This window comes from Nomascus leucogenys, chromosome 23 (assembly GCF_006542625.1).
Source record: "Nomascus leucogenys isolate Asia chromosome 23, Asia_NLE_v1, whole genome shotgun sequence".
NCBI lineage: Eukaryota > Metazoa > Chordata > Mammalia > Primates > Hylobatidae > Nomascus > Nomascus leucogenys.
The window spans coordinates 5,573,953-5,590,754 of NC_044403.1; the positions used below are offsets into that span (position 1 = coordinate 5,573,953).

Sequence of the window (16,802 nt, forward strand, 5' to 3'; positions counted from 1 at the left end):
TGACATCTCTACTGATTTGACACATAAAAATTGGTAAATGGCATTTAAAATTAAAATTTTCTCAGAATTCTAACTTTAATTCTAGTATAATTCTGAGTGCAATTTTACTACTCAACAGGAATGGATAACTGATTAAGTACTTATTAATTTTAGATACACAGAGCTATGTAACCTCATATAGCAATTTGTAAATCCATTGTGTTTTATATTGTTAGATAATTCGTAAGTTATTTCAAAAATTAAGCATTTTGAATTTTTCATTCTGTATTTTTCTGTCTTTTAAAAGCAAAAGACCAAAAAAAGGATGTAGGGGAAAAGTCTTCATTTCAAACTTTTAATGAATTTGGTAAAAGTATGATGGTGTCTAATGAAAGACTATTAAGACAAAAGACATAAAAGGTAGGACCCAATACAACAGTAGACTTCTTCCTTCAAAGATTTTCAAAAACTTCAAGAACAGATTACTTCACAAACTGAAATTCAAGCTCAGTTGGAAACAAGGTCTATCGGGCTTTTAAGTTGTCTAATGTTGAAAATCTCAAGTTGACTCTTTAGTTAAAAAAAAAAAAAACCTGGAGAAGGGAAAGGAAAATTTTTGTTCTGGAAATGTGTTCTTCTCTGATGTAAACAGAAATCCATCTTCCAAAGGAAGAAGTAGATGTGAGTTGCCCTAATTCAGTCTTTTGGAAACAGACAAGAAGATTATGAATTTGCTAAAAAACTCTTGTTTTTCCTAAGTATGAGTGTATAAGCTCTGAGATATCTTTTTTGTGTATGAAAATTTTCCAAACCCCAAGATATTCATAAAAATTAACTCAAAATACTGAAATACATTTTTGGAAAAGAAGAATATAGAGAATCTCAATTTTTTAAAATTTACATAATGAAGACGTCTAGTAATTACTTTCATTTCAGATCATTTATTGACTTTCTTTTTTTATAGCTTTTCTGTTTGGAAAGATACAAACATTCAAATATTAAAAATATGCCATGGTGTATATTATTAATAAAACTTTAAAATCCCAAAGTGGAAGTAATAAATTTCCTACAAGTGTACTGATTAAGTCAGTTTTAATCTTCTGTGAATGAGTAACAGAAGTGAAATAAAATTTTAGAATTCACACTGTAAATTCAGAGGAAATAGAACACCAAACACTATTCTAAAGAGCACATTTTTTAATTAGCAACAATAATGTTGCTAGTTGTTTCTATTTTCTGTAAATAATGTGGTAAAGATGATAAGTATAACACATATTTATTGAGTCCTTATTGTAGCTGCTATTTTATTACATGTATTAATTCATAACAACTCTGTAAGGTAGGTATTAGATTTATTCTCCTTAATATATAAGGAAGCAAGCAAAGAGAAGTAGAACTTCAGTGCAAATGAAAGCTAATGTCATGGTTTCTTTGCTGTTATTTTAATAATGTCTCTACATGTGGTAACTGATTTACTGACTAATACAAGTGAATACTAGGCCTTTAGTATGATTTGCAAGAACACACAGACTAAATGCCAGAGTTCATTGTCAGCTCTTTTCAAACTTAATTTGCTTCCTGTGGGGAACAGATATCTCTTAAAAAGGCATTTCTTATTCTTATTATAGGCACTTCTTATGGTAGCCACATAACTCCCTTTGACAAAAAAGTAACATTATCTTTAAAATTCTTTTAAGAAAAATCATCCATCTCAACCAAAGAAATGTTAGTCTAAAATAATCTTATGAATGAGTTTGCTTTGTTATATAATTTCTCATTCAGATTTAGAGCTCAAATAAAGATTGGGCGGTACCAGCCACTGCAAAAACATGCCAAATTGTAAAGAGCATTGAGGCTAGGAAGAAACTGCATCAACTAACGAGCAAAATAACCAACTAACATCATAATGACAGGATCAAATTCATACATAACAATATTAACTTTAAATGTAAATGGGCTAAATGCTCCAATTAAAAAACACAGACTGGCAAACTGGATAAGGAGTCAAGACCCATCAGTGTGCTGTATTCAGGAAACCCATCTCACGTGCAGAGACACACATAGACTCAAAATAAAGGGATGGAGAAAGATCTATCAAACAAATGGAAAAAAAAAAGGCAGGGGTTGCAATCCTAGTCTCTGATAAAATAGACTTTAAACCAACAAAGATCAAAAGAGACAAAGAAGGCCATTACATAATGGTAAAGGGATCAATTCAACAAGAAGAGCTAACTATCCTAAATATATATGCACCCAACACAGGAGCACCCAGATTCATAAAGCAAGTCCTGAGTGACCTACAAAGGGACTTAAACTCCCACAAAATAATAATGGGAGATTTTAACACCCCACTGTCAACATTAGACAGATCAACGAGACAGAAAGTTAACAAGGATATCCAGGAATTGAACTCAGCTCTGCACAAAGTGGACCTAATAGACATCTACAGAACTCTCCACCCCAAATCAACAGAATATGCATTTTTTCAGCACCACGCCACACCGATTCCAAAATTGATCACATAGTTGGAAGTAAAGCACTCCTCAGCAAATGTAAAAGAACAGAAATTATAACAAACTGTCTCTCAGACCACAGTGCAATCAAACTAGAACTCAGGATTAAGAAACTCACTCAAAACCGCTTCACTACATGGAAACAGAACAACCTGCTCCTGAATGACTACTGGGTACATAATGAAATGAAGGCAGAAATAAAGATGTTCTTTGAAACCAACGAGAACAAAGACACAACATACCAGAATCTCTGGGACACATTCAAAGCAGTGTGTAGAGGGAAATTTATAGCACTAAATGCCCACAAGAGAAAGCAGGAAAGATCCAAAATTGACACCCTAACATCACAATTAAAAGAACTAGAAAAGCAAGAGCAAACACATTCAAAAGCTAGCAGAAGGCTAGAAATAACTAAAATCAGAGCGGAACTGAAGGAAATAGAGACACAAAAAACCCTTCAAAAAATTAATGAATCCAGGAGCTGGATTTTTGAAAAGATCAATAAAATTGATAGACCACTAGCAAGACTAAAAAAGAAGAAAAGAGAGAAGAATCAAATAGATGCAATAAAAAATGAAAAAGGGGTTATCACCACCGATCCCACAGAAATACAATCTACCATCAGAGAATACTACAAACACCTCTACCCAAATAAACTAGAAAATCTAGAAGAAATGGATGAATTCCTCGACAAATACACACGCCCAAGACTAAACCAGGAAGAAGTTGAATCTCTGAATAGACCAATAACAGGCTCTGAAGTTGTGGCAATAATCAATAGCTTACCAACCAAAAAGAGTCCAGGACCTGATGGATTCACAGCCGAATTCTACCAGAGGTACATGGAGGAGCTGGTACCATTCCTTCTGAAACTATTCCAATCGACAGAAAAAGAGGGAATCCTCCCTAACACATTTTATGAGGCCAGCATCGTCCTGATATCAAAGCCTGGCAGAGACATAACCAAAAAAGAGAATTTCAGACCAATATCCTTCATGAACATTGATGCAAAAATCCTCAATAAAATACTGACAAACCAAATCCAGCAGCACACCAAAAATCTTATACACCATGATCAAGTGGGCTTCATCCCTGGGATGCAAAGCTGGTTCAACATATGCAAATCAATAAATGTAATCCAGCATATAAACAGAACCAAAGACAAAAACCACATGATTATCTCAATAGATGCAGAAAAGGCCTTTGACAAAATTCAACAACCCTTCATGCTAAAAACTCTTAATAAATTAGGTATTGATGGGACATATCTCAAAATACTAAGAGCTATCTATGACAAACCCACAGCCAGTATCATAAGGAATGGGCAAAAACTGGAAGCATTCCCTTTGAAAACTGGCACAAGACAGGGATGCCCTCTCTCACCACTCCTATTCAACATAGTGCTGGAAGTTCTGGCCAGGGCAATCAGGCAGGAGAAGGAAATAAAGGGTATTCAATTAGGAAAAGAGGAAGTCAAATTGTCCCCGTTTGCAGATGACATGATTGTATATCTAGAAAACCCCATTGTCTCAGCCCAAAATCTCCTTAAGCTGATAAGCAACTTCAGCAAAGTCTCAGGATACAAAATCAATGTACAAAAATCACAAGCATTCTTGTACGCCAATCACAGACAAACAGAGAGGCAAATCATAAGTGAACTCCCATTCACAATTGCTTCAAAGAGAATAAAATACCTAGCAATCCAACTTACAAGGGATGTGAAGGACCTCTTCAAGGAGAACTACAAACCACTGCTCAATGAAATAAAAGAGGATACAAACAAATGGAAGAACATTCCATGCTCATGGGTAGGAAGAATCAATATTGTGAAAATGGCCATACTGCCCAAGGTAATTTATAGATTCAATGCCATCCCCATCAAGCTACCAATGACTTTCTTCACAGAATTGGAAAAAACTACTTTAAAGTTCATATGGAACCAAAAAAGAGCCCACATCGCCAGGTCAATCCTAAGCCAAAAGAACAAAGCTGGAGGCATCAGGCTACTTGACTTCAAACTACACTACAAGGCTACAGTAACCAAAACAGCATGGTACTGGTACCACAACAGAGACATAGATCAATGGAACCGAACGGAGCCCTCAGAAATAATGCCACATATCTACAACTATCTGATCTTTGACAAACCTGACAAAAACAAGCAATGGGGAAAGGATTCCCTATTTAATAAGTGGTGCTGGGAAAACTGGCTAGCCATATGTAGAAAGCTGAAACTGGATCCCTTCTTTACACCTTATACAAAAATTAATTCAAGATGGATTAAAGACTTACATGTTAGACCTAAAACCATAAAAACCCTGGAAGAAAGCCTAGGCAATACCACTCAGGACATAGGCGTGGGCAAGGACTTCATGTCTAAAACACCAAAAGCAATGGCAACAAAAGCCAAAATTGACAAATGGGATCTAATTCAAATAAAGAGCATCTGCACAGCAAAAGAAACTACCATCAGAGTGAACAGGCAACCTACAGAATGGGAGAAAATTTTTGCAACCTACTCATCTGACAAAGGACTAATATCCAGAATCTACAATGAACTCAAACAAATGTACAAGAAAAAAACAAACAACCCCATCAAAAAGTGGGCGAAGGACATGAACAGACACTTCTCAAAAGAAGACATTTATGCAGCCAAAAAACACATGAAAAAATGCTCATCATCACTGGCCATCAAAGAAATGCAAATCAAAACCACAATGAGATACCATCTCACACCAGTAAGAATGGCCATCATTAAAAAGTCAGGAAACAACAGGTGCTGGAGACGATGTGGAGAAATAGGAACACTTTTACACTGTTGGTCGGACTGTAAACTAGTTCAACCATTGTGGAAGTCAGTGTGGCGATTCCTCAGGGATCTAGAACTAGAAATACCATTTGACCCAGCCATCCCATTACTGGGTATATACCCAAAGGACTATAAATCATGCTACTATAAAGACACATCCACACGTATGTTTGTTGCGGCACTATTCACAATAGCAAAGACTTGGAACCAACCCAAATGTCCAACAACGACAGACTGGATTAAGAAAATGTGGCACATATACACCATGGAATACTATGCAGCCATAAAAAATGATGAGTTCATGTCCTTTGTAGGGACATGGATGAAACTGGAAAACATCAGTCTCAGTAAACTATGGCAAGGACAAAAAACTAAACACCGCATGTTCTCACTCATAGGTGGGAATTGAACAATGAGAACTCATGGACACAGGAAGGGGAACATCACACTCCGGGGACTGTTGTGGGTTGGTGGGGAGGGGTGAGGGACAGCATTAGGAGATATGCGTAATGCTAAATGATGAGTTAATGGGTGCAGCACACCAACATGGCACATGGATACATATGTAACAAACCTGCACATTGTGCACATGTACCCTAAAACTTAAAATTAAAAAGCCCAACTGTAAAAAAAATAAATAAATAAAAAAAATGAGCTTACTCTCATTAAAAAAAAAAAAGATTGGCCATATATTATTAAGACAAGACACTAAAAACGTGGAAACAACTAAATATCCACCGACAGATGAATGGATAAAAAATGTGGTATATATGTACAACAAAATACCATTCAGCTTTAAAAATGAAGAAAATTCTGCAATATAGAACAGCATGGACGATCCTTGAGGGCATTATGCTAAGTGAAATAAGCCAGTCACAGAAAGACACATACTGCATGGTTTCACTTATATACAGTATCTAAACTAGTCACACTCGTAGAGTCAGAGTGGACTGGTGGATACCAGGGGCTTGGGTTAGAGAGAAACAGGAAATACCCAAACAATGGCATAAAGTTTCGGTCAAGCAAGATGAATAAGTTCTAAAGCTCTGCTATACAACACTTTACATCTATAGTCAATGATAAAGTATTATAGACTTAAAATTTTAAAAGGAAGATCTCATGTTAAGTGTTCTTACTAAGATAAAATAATTTTAAAAAGAGATGATAAAAAAGGAAATACCCACAAGAAGTCTTTGAATTTATTTGATACTTAAGTTCTTTCACAATTGCAATCCCTGTATGCATATAAAATGTACCTATAATTCCTTTGCTGCATGATTACTTTTGAACAAGATTATTTAAAATAAACTCTTTGTAGATACATATGGAAATAGGAGTTTTCTGAGAACATAATACTCCCTGAAAAGCCAAGTGACTCTTTGGCTCAGAATTTTCTCTTTAGAAGGTTAGGCATCTATCAGGAATTTGAGTGAAAATGCTTTTAAAAACACCCTAAGGTAAAATGTACAAAGATTTAATCCCATATAAAATCTTTCTGTGAGTGGTTAATTTACCTGGAAAGACTACTTAGCAAGTTTTTACTCTGGTGACAAATTCTCCTCTGTTGAAACCTAATTGCAGCCATCAAGAGATGGGGATTTTCTTTGTATCACACCAAATTTGACTTCAAGTTAAGAGCACTGGATGGCTGGGCATGGCGGCTCATGCCTGTATTCCCTGCACTTTGGGAGGCTGAGGTGGGTGGATCACTTGAGGTCAGGAGTTCAAGACCAGCCTGGACAACATGGTGAAACCCCATCTCTACTAAAAATAAAAAATAAAAAAATTAGCTGGGTATGGTGGCAGGCGCCTGTAATTTCAGCTACTCAGGAGGCTGGGGCAGAAGAATCGCTTGAATCCAGGAGGCAGAGGTTACAGTGAGTGGAGATCACACCACTGCACTCCAGCCTGGGCGACAGAGCAAGGCTCTGTCTCCAAAAAAAAAAAAAAAAAAAAAAAAAGTATAGGACTAAAGTAGTGTCATGAGCTTTTAGTGGACTTCTTGAACTGCCAAAGGCAGGATAATAGCTTATCATACATTTTCTATTTATTTTGCCATTTTGGCCACCAATTAAGTTTAGTTATTGTATCAAATTTCCTCATACACACTGTTTATGTTTGTTTTGTTACATTATGTAATGTAGTATGTTTGCAATATAGTATATATTTGCACACAAATACTTAAATATATTTATATAATATATAACATACACTAAACATATAAAGAAAACATCCTAAAAAACAATGTGAAAAATTTTATTATATATTTTATTATATATATTTATTATAGAGAAGATTACAGTAAACATCTAATCTTAAAGAGTTTCTTATTTTGTGTATTGCTTAGAGGACTGAAGATTTATTGAAAAGACAACAAATCAAGTTAGATCCATTATTTTCAGCTATTCTTCAGACTAACATTAATAAAACCACATTGCATGAAAATGCTATTTTTTTCAAAGCTTTAATATGCATTCTAAATTCTTACAAGCATATTCTGAGTTATGGTTTTGAAATGACACTATGGCAGAAGAGCCTGAATTTGCTAACTGTAATTATGCCCATTAGAAGTACAGTGGTGTTAATACACTCAGAAAGCTTCAATGATGCATACACATGTCTGTAAATATTGTAAGAAATTAACAAATGTATGGCAAAAGACTCTAAAAATGTAGAAATGTCTATTATCCTTGTGAGTAACCCTAAATTGGAAATACTATAGGTTATTTCTAGGAGTCTACCAAGAAATTATTCACTGTAGCTTTTTGCTGACAGATGGGATTTCTGTTTATAGACATAACTATCAGAATATATAATTATATCAGAAAATATCCTTAGATGAGATCCGTAAGTTAGATGACACAGGACATTTTAAATATTTTACAATTTCATGTTACTGTATGGAAGTCACTGATTGAGTTTATTGAAGCACAAATTAAAACTCTTCAGGAGATACTTACCCTTTTCTGTTCTTTTATATACTCTATCAATTCATCTCTCGTTCTTTTCACTGCCTCTTCCACAGCCTTTTCACTTCGTTTCTGCTCTTCTATTATTGCTGCCTTAACAGTTTCCTGTTTGTGGAAGAAGGCAAAACAGTCAGGGAGGTAAGCACTATGACATATTTGTGTCCATTTCATATAAACTAAAAATCTTCTTCAGCGGGTTTCGGCTCATTCTATTCAAAGTGTACCTTTACATAGGAGTAAGAACTTACAGAATCTTTTGGGATCTGTTAGAGATTTCACAGAACTCCCTTTCCTAAGCTGAATGAAAGGAAAGGAACGGAATATGCCATTTATTGCAGGGAGTGCCTGACAGACTCCAATGGCTTCCTTACCAACCTTTCATTTGATGTTTACATGATTCATTGCCTTCCTGTATTTTGCACTATCCACATAAGACTTCCAACTTGTGTTTATTCTTCCAAGAACACTCTAACGCTCTAGCTGTTTTATTCACGTTTAATTTTGCCATCACACAATAATCAAGCGTGGTCTGAGTGGTAAGATTTACAGCTAGCTTGGTCCTCTTGCCAGGTTAAGATGTTGTGAGCTGGACACCATAAGTAAGAGGTAAAAATTCCACCCAGTGTGCTAGTATTTGAAATGAGAGATCCAGGGAGGGAAATGGTATTCTCCATTTATTGAAATAGTAATCAGGTACCTAAGAGATTTCAGAATTGCAAATACAAAAAGCAAGCTAAAATTCTGTAAAACTACACTTCTCAGGAAGTCATGGTATTTTCTGCTACAATAGTGTATCATGAAACGGAATGAATGCCACGAAGCAAAATCTTTTCATTCCCATCTATAGGTACCAACCTTTTTTATTGGACATCAAGGCAATCAATCGGAAAATGGCTTGAGTTTCTCAGAATATTTGCTTCAGTTTTGATTCTTGGAGTTTCTTCACTTTGTGGACTGTATGTATGACTTTGCTTAGTTTTCCCCAATTAATTTTAGATATTTATATGTAACTCAGAAAATATAAAATAATATAAAGGATTCTCTATTTCAAATCTATTTACTGTAGAAAATGGAAACGTGGAAAAATATAAACACAAAGAAAGACACACACATATATACACTTGGATATACAGAAGATGGGATAAACTGTACATACTATTTTCTAAACTCTAGCATTTTTTACTTATATCTTGGACATTTTCTGAAGACATTACATATTCTTCTATAATATGATTTCTATTATATTATAGGGTTGCATAATTATTTTACCAATTTTTAATCATGGGTAATCTGGTCATTTTAAATAAAATACAGCAGTGACAAACATCCACATATGTATCTTTGTGCTACATTGCAGATATTTACTTTGGATCAATTCAAAAAGTGGAATCATTTTTGGCCAAAGGATTTAAACTCAATATATCTTTTGACATTTTGTACAAATTTCTTCTTATAAGAAGCCCATAGGAATGGCTATTTTCTTGCATCCTTGATAACGTTTATTTTCATCGGTTTTTAGAATCTTTGCTTACTTGGGGAAAATGACATCTAATTTTACCCTGTACTCTTAAAAGATTACCATGTGATGTTGAGCATTTAATTTATAAAAATATTGGCAATACACGTTTTCTCTTGTCATTTGCTTGATTATATCATCTATCACTTTAATACTGGTATACTTATTTTTTATTCCCTTCCTTATAAAATTAACTGAAAATTCTGAAAGTCTTTGAAAAATTTTACTATTTTATTTTCAATCACTGAGTACATTAAATGTTGGTTCCACTGATAGAGTACAAAGTTGTTTCCATAATTATTTCAAAAGATTAAAGTTGAAAAACTATAGCAATTTATAAAAGAAAAACATGAGAATAAAACTATTCAGCATCTGCTATTATAATTCTTATAGACTTCACACTTGCGAATTTAGAATTTGAAGTTATTCAAATTTAGAAAGGTAAAAATATTACATACATACTAAGCTCTCTGAAATACAACATGTTAATAATTCTGTAGTGAAGAATATGAATATTCACATTATATGAGTAAATTAAAAGTATAAATACCTTCACATTAGTTCAAGTCAGGTTTTGCTAACAGGTGAGTTACAAAAATCCTAAGTTTTCAGGGCTTTTGAAATTTTACAACTGCAGATAAAAAACTGTCACAAGAAGCATGTTAATTAAAAGCAAAAGCATCAATTTAAATAAATGGGCTATAACCAGAAAAACATGAAGAGTTAGTGAAAGTTATTCAGTTAACACTTTTGAGGGAGCTGAGTGTTTATATTATTAATACCTTCTCAGTTGATATTTTTGAGGCTCTACCATTTCTTGTTTTTGAGCTGGCAAAAGACCATTTACAGTACAAAATTTCACTTGATTCTATACTCCCCAGTTGGGAGTTAAGTGACAGTCAAGGTTGTGAAGCTCATCCTGAAAAACTGCTCATGTATAAATTATTCCTTTGAATGTTATACAAAAGTAAAGTTTAAGCCTTCCACTTTCTAATCAGGCCCAATTCTGAATTAGTAAGAATTGATTAATAAATTTTGTTTGCATGTATGCAAGTGGTATGTGAATATCTGCTTGCATGTTTTGTTGGTTCCATAAATTAAATATATCATTCCTGGGAGTCATGAGAATTAATCTGAAATAAAACATAGCTTGCAAGGAATGAACAGTTGCCACCAATAAGTACATTCAAACAGGAAATTCTGAAAAGTATTTTCCAAAATATTTTAGTGATAACACCACCACTGAACATGGTATATTCTTTAAGGAAGGGTTTCTCAACCTTGGAACTACTGACAATCCTTTGCTGTAAGGGAGCATTCTGTGTGTAAGCAGCATACCTAGTATCTACCCACTAGATGGCTTCCAGTTGAGAAACACTATCCTAAGGTGAATAGTTTGGAATGAAAGGTACTCAACTGCACATATGTTACGCTGTATTTGTGAAAATACATCAGTCATATTGGAATGTTTTTATCTAAAAATATATGCAGAAACATCCTACCCAAATGATTATCTAACTGGTGTTCAAATGTGGAGAAAGTTCCATATACTATTTTTTAAAAGTAAATGACTGGAATCAGTTTTTATGCTGTTATGATTAAATAGGTCATGTTGAATGTCATTCAGGGCTAAAAGCTTATATGATATTTTACATAAGATGTTATAATTTCTCTTTATTGCTTAAAAGTATAGTTATGCTTTAGTATCCATTAAATCTACCATACATTTCAGTATTCACAGGATCATGAACCAGTGAAATGCCTGTGGTTGTCTGCCCTTTATCAGGGCAATTTTGTTAAGGACTGTAAACATAGCTCAGTTATTTACAGAAAACAAGTATCACCAACTAACTGAATTCTGGCCTGTGGGTTGTAAACCATAGTACTATGTGGTTGTTTAATTTTCTGGGGAAATTCTATGTTTTACTTATTTTTTGTTTCTACACAAAATACATGCATGTTATCTAATCATGTACTATTCTGAAAGTTACATGTGGTTGTAGAAATGCACCTTAGAAAATGAGCGATAAACTAGAGGTGCAAAGATAAGATACACACGTTATGCTGGGTTCTAGTTTGTGGTTGGTAGCAAACTCTGTTCACGCATTCATTTGTCAAATATGTCCTAAATACCTATTTTGTGTAAAAAATAGTCCCAAATACTGAAAGCTATATTTGTCCATCTCTTGATGAGTTTCCAATTTATTTGTGAAAATAAAATACAAATGCACAGAAACTGAAATAACCGTATACTAAAAGAGATCTTAAAGGACATTGTGGTTAATGAGTGGTGGTAACACTAGTTTGAGTTATAAGGAAGGAGATATCACAATGTCTACAATGGTCACAGAAAGCCTTAAAAAAATAGGTGAGTTCTGACTTGAGGTTTAATAGGTGTTTCATGTGTGGAAAGAAGATGAAGACTGAGAGATCTGTAGAAGTAGCTCAAGTTGAATGTTATTTAGGAATAATAGTTTATATGACATTGGGTACAAGAGCGCAAAAACAGAACCTGAGTGTAAGTTTGAGGCTTCTGGCTACAGATGAAGGCTCTCTTGGGAAAAGTGGAAAGAAAGGAAGGCTGGGACCAGGTATTGGGGACCCTGAAGGCTTAAGGCTGATGTCAGCAACCCAAGATGTAAAGAGCTACCAATAATAGCATGTAGATTGGTTGCTTTTCTTGCCACTTGTATAGTCTTTACATGAGTCAGAAAACACAGTCTTTATTAATCTCATACATAGTCATCCTTGCCTCACCCCAAATGATATATCAAAAGTAAATAGGCTAGCTCATTAGCACAACATCCTCAAAAGCTGCTAACTCTTAAACATTGGTCTAAACAAAGAAAAGAATAGACACATTTTCATTTCCGTCCTAAATGGGCAAAGTATTACTCATATAGTATCATCGTATGTCCACAGCCACCTCTGATCTAGGGTATATATGCCATAAATTTGTATCTGTGTTTGTAATCTCAATGTACAAATAGAACAGTTTCATTTATTTTTTTTTTACATTTTTTTATTATACTTTAAGTTCTAGGGTACATGTGCACAACGTGCAGGTTTGTTACATATGTATACATGTGCCATGTTGGTGTGCTGCACCCATTAACCCATCATTTACATTAGGTATATCTCCTAATGCTATCCTTCCCCCCTCCACCAACCCCATGACAGGCCCCACTGTGTGATGTTCCCCATCATGTGTCCAAGTGTTCTCATTGTTCAATTCCCACCTATGAGTGAGAACATGTGGGTGTTTGGTTTTCTGTCCTTGTGATAGTTTGCTTAGAATGATGGTTTCCAGCTTCATCCATGTCCCTACAAAGGACATGAACTCTTCCTTTTTCATGGCTGTATAGTATTCCATGGTGTATATGATGTGCCACATTTTCTTAATCCAGTCTGTCATTCATGGATATTTGGATTGGTTCCAAGTCTTTGCTATTGTGAATAGTGCCACAATAAACATACATGTGCATGTGTCTTTATAGCAGCATGATTTACAATCCTTTAGGTATATACCCAGTAATGGGATGGCTGGGTCAAATGGTATTTCTAGTTCTAGATCCTTGAGGGATCACCACACTGTCTTCCACGATGGTTGAACTAATTTACAGTCCCACCAACAGTGTAAAAGTGTTCCTATTTCTCCACATCCTCTCCAGCACCTGTTGCTTCCTGACTTTTTAATGATCACCATTCTAACTGGTGTGAGATGGTATCTCACTGCGGTTTTGATTTGCATTTCTCTGATGGCCAGTGATGATGAGCATTTTTTCATGTGCCTGTTGGCTGCATAAATGTCTTCTTTTGAGGAATGTCTGTTCCTATCCTTCGCCCACTTTTTGATGGGGATGTGGCATTCATTCCATTTCATGATACACTATTGTAGCTGAAAATATCATGACTGCCTGAGAAGTGTAGTTTTACAGAATTTTAGCTTTCTGTATTTGCAATTCTGAAATCTCTTAGGTACCTGATTACTATTTCAATAAACAGAGAGCACCATTTCCCTCCCTAGATCACTCATTTCAAATACTAGCACACTGGGTGGAATTTTTAACTCTTACCCCAAAGAGAATTCTACTCTTTTCATTAGATCTATATTAAAAATTGTAATCCATTATTAATATATTTTTAATTTCAATAAAAATTGTTAATTTTTTTCTCATTATATAAGCACCTATGTAATATTCTCAATTAAGCCTCTTAGCCCATAAAGCCTTCTATCTTGACCTTTGCAGAAAAAGTCTGCCAATCCCTGATTTAGGTCATCATTCTGCAAGGTGGCAATCTGGGAGGGGCTAAGCTGTGCAGTTCTTTTTTGTCTTGGCTGGGCTCTTTCATGTATCTGCAATCAGCCACTCAATCTAATGTAGCTGGCTACTATTAGAATGGCTTCAGATAGGAGTGCTTGTCTCTTCCTTCTGTGGTCTCCCATTCTCCAATAGACTAGTTTAAGATTTTTCACATGGAAGCTGAAGAGGGTTTCAAAACAAAGTGTGAAAGCATGTAAGGCCACTTAAGACATGATCTCAGAAATGAAACAATGGGCTGGGCGTGGTGGCTCATGCCTGTAATCCCAGAACTTTGGGAGGATGAGGTGGGCTGATCAATTGAGGGCAGGAGTTCGAGACCAGCCTGGTCAACATGGCAAAACCCCATCTCTACTAAAAATTCAAAAATTAGCCAGGTGTGATGGCAGACGCCTGTAGTCCCAGCTACTCAGGGAGGCTGAGGTACGAGAACTGCTTGAACCCGGGAGGCGGAGGTTGCAGTGAGCTGAGATTGCGCCACTGCACTCCAGTCTGGGTGACAGATCAAGACCCCACCTCAAAAAAAAAAAAAAAAAAAAAAAAAAGAAAAGAAACGAAACAATGTCACTTCAGCTATATTATATTGGCCTGAGTAAATTATTATAAGTTAATGCCCAAATTCTCTCCTAGTTGTATATATCTTCTCAATATGCTTAAAGATACGAAATGTTCTGTTTGTCTTCTTGGAGATAGAACTCCTTGACCTATCTCCAAACTGGACTGGTTGTTCTCTAGGTCTGTTAAATAAATGTCCATTGTGGGATCTCCCTCAGTCCTATTCTTGAGGGTTCCCTATATATTCCTTGAATTTAATCTCCCAGCTTTCTAGATCCCAGTGGATTATTTCTTCTTGGTTTACACTTTGCTGTGGTAGAGTACCTCCTCCAGGAGATTCCTGAGAAAAATATATGAGATGTAAAAGTTTCGATATCTAGTTTCTCTGTAAAATGTCTTTATTGTACCTTCACACATAATTGATAGTTTGGTCAAGTATAGGTACTTAGGTTGAAATATTTTGCAGAATTTCATAGGTTATTGAGAAGCCTAATTATATTCTGAGTCTTCATAATTTGCAAATTGTTTTTTCCCTCTGAGAACTTTTATGTATCTTGGCTCTGTTCCTCAAAAATTTCATGATGAACCTAGTTACAGGCCTATCTAGAAACTCATGTCTTACAATCTAGAAATTCATGTTCTTTAATTCCAGATTTACCTTCATGAGATAGTAACATAGTATTATGATTTCCTGCATTGTATTTTTTTCTTCAAAATTATGTGAAGAACTTCTTGAATTGATTGTCTAATTTTCTGATCTTTTCATTTCTATTTTTCATTTCTTTGGATTTTTACACTCTTTTCCCATCCTCTGGTAACCATCCTTCCACTATCTATTTCCATGGGTTCAATTGTTTTGATTTTTAGATTTCACAAATGAGTGAGAATATGTAATGTATGTCTTTCTGTGCCTGGCTTATTTCACTTCACATTAGGAACTCCAGTTCCATTCATGTTATTACAAATGATGACATAATTCATTTCTATGGCTGAATAGTACTTGCTGTGTGTAAGTACCACTTTTTTTAAATCTATTCATCTATTGATGAACACTTAAGTTGCTTCCAAATCTTGGCTATTGTAAACAGTGCTGCAACAAACAGAGGAATGCAAGTATTTCATTGATACACTAATTTTCTTTCTTTCAGGTATATATCCAGGAGTGGGATGGCTGGATCCTACGGTAGTTCTATTTTTGATTTTTGAGGAACCTCCAAACCCTTCTCCATGGTTGTACGAATTTACATTCCCACCAATAGTGTATGAGGGTTCCCCTTTCTCCACATTCTTGCCAGGCATTTGTTCTTGCATGTCTTCTGGATACAAGCCATTTTAACTGGGGTGAGATTATATTTCACTGCAGTTTTTATCTGCATTTTTCTGATGGTCAATGATGTTGAACATCTTTTCATATGTGTTTTTGCCATTTGTATGTCTTCTTTTGAGAAACATCTATTCAAATGTTTTTTCTATTTTTTAACTGGATTATTAGATTGTTTCCTATAGGGTTGTTTGAACTCCTTATATATTGTGTTTATTAATCTCTTGTCAGATGGGTAGTTTGCAAATATTTGCTTTCATTCTGTGGGTTGTCTCTTCATTTTGTTGACTGTTTCCGTTGCCATACAGAAGCTTTTTAACTTGATGTGATCCCATTTGTCCATTTTTGTTTTGGTTGCTTGTGCTTGTAGGGTAATACTCAAGAAATATTTGCCCAGTTCAATGTTTTGGAGAGTTTTCCTAATGTTTTCTTGAAGTGGTTTCATAGTTTGAGGTCTTAGATTTAAGTCTTCAATCCATTTTGACTTCTGTATACGGCAAGAGATGGGGGCCTAGTTTACTTCTTCTGTATACAGCTATCCAGTTTTCCCAGCACAATTTACTGAAGAGACTGTCTTTTCCTCAGTATATGTTCCCGGCACCTTTGTCAAAAATGAGTTCACTGTGGGTGTGTGGATTTATTTCTGGGTTCTCTATTCTGTTCCATTGGTCTGTGTGTCTGATTTTATGCCAGTACCATGCTGCTTTGGTTACTATAGCTCTGCAATATAATCTGAAATCAGGTAATGTGATTTCTCTAGTTTTTGTTCTTTTTGCTTAGGATAGCTTTGGCTATTCTGAGACTTTTGTGATTCCATA

General features: G+C 35.1%; 1 protein-coding gene across 8 annotated transcripts in view; it reads right to left on the minus strand.

The window, feature by feature from the left end:
* CCDC91 (coiled-coil domain containing 91) overlaps positions 1-16,802 on the minus strand; it is a 356,684-nt gene that overhangs the window by 59,220 nt on the left and 280,662 nt on the right. For all 8 annotated transcript variants that reach the window (XM_030804474.1, XM_030804476.1, XM_030804471.1 and 5 more), the window contains one exon: positions 8,262-8,375. In XM_030804474.1, the coding sequence (XP_030660334.1) occupies positions 8,262-8,375 (114 nt within the window). The remainder of the gene's footprint in view (positions 1-8,261; positions 8,376-16,802) is intronic.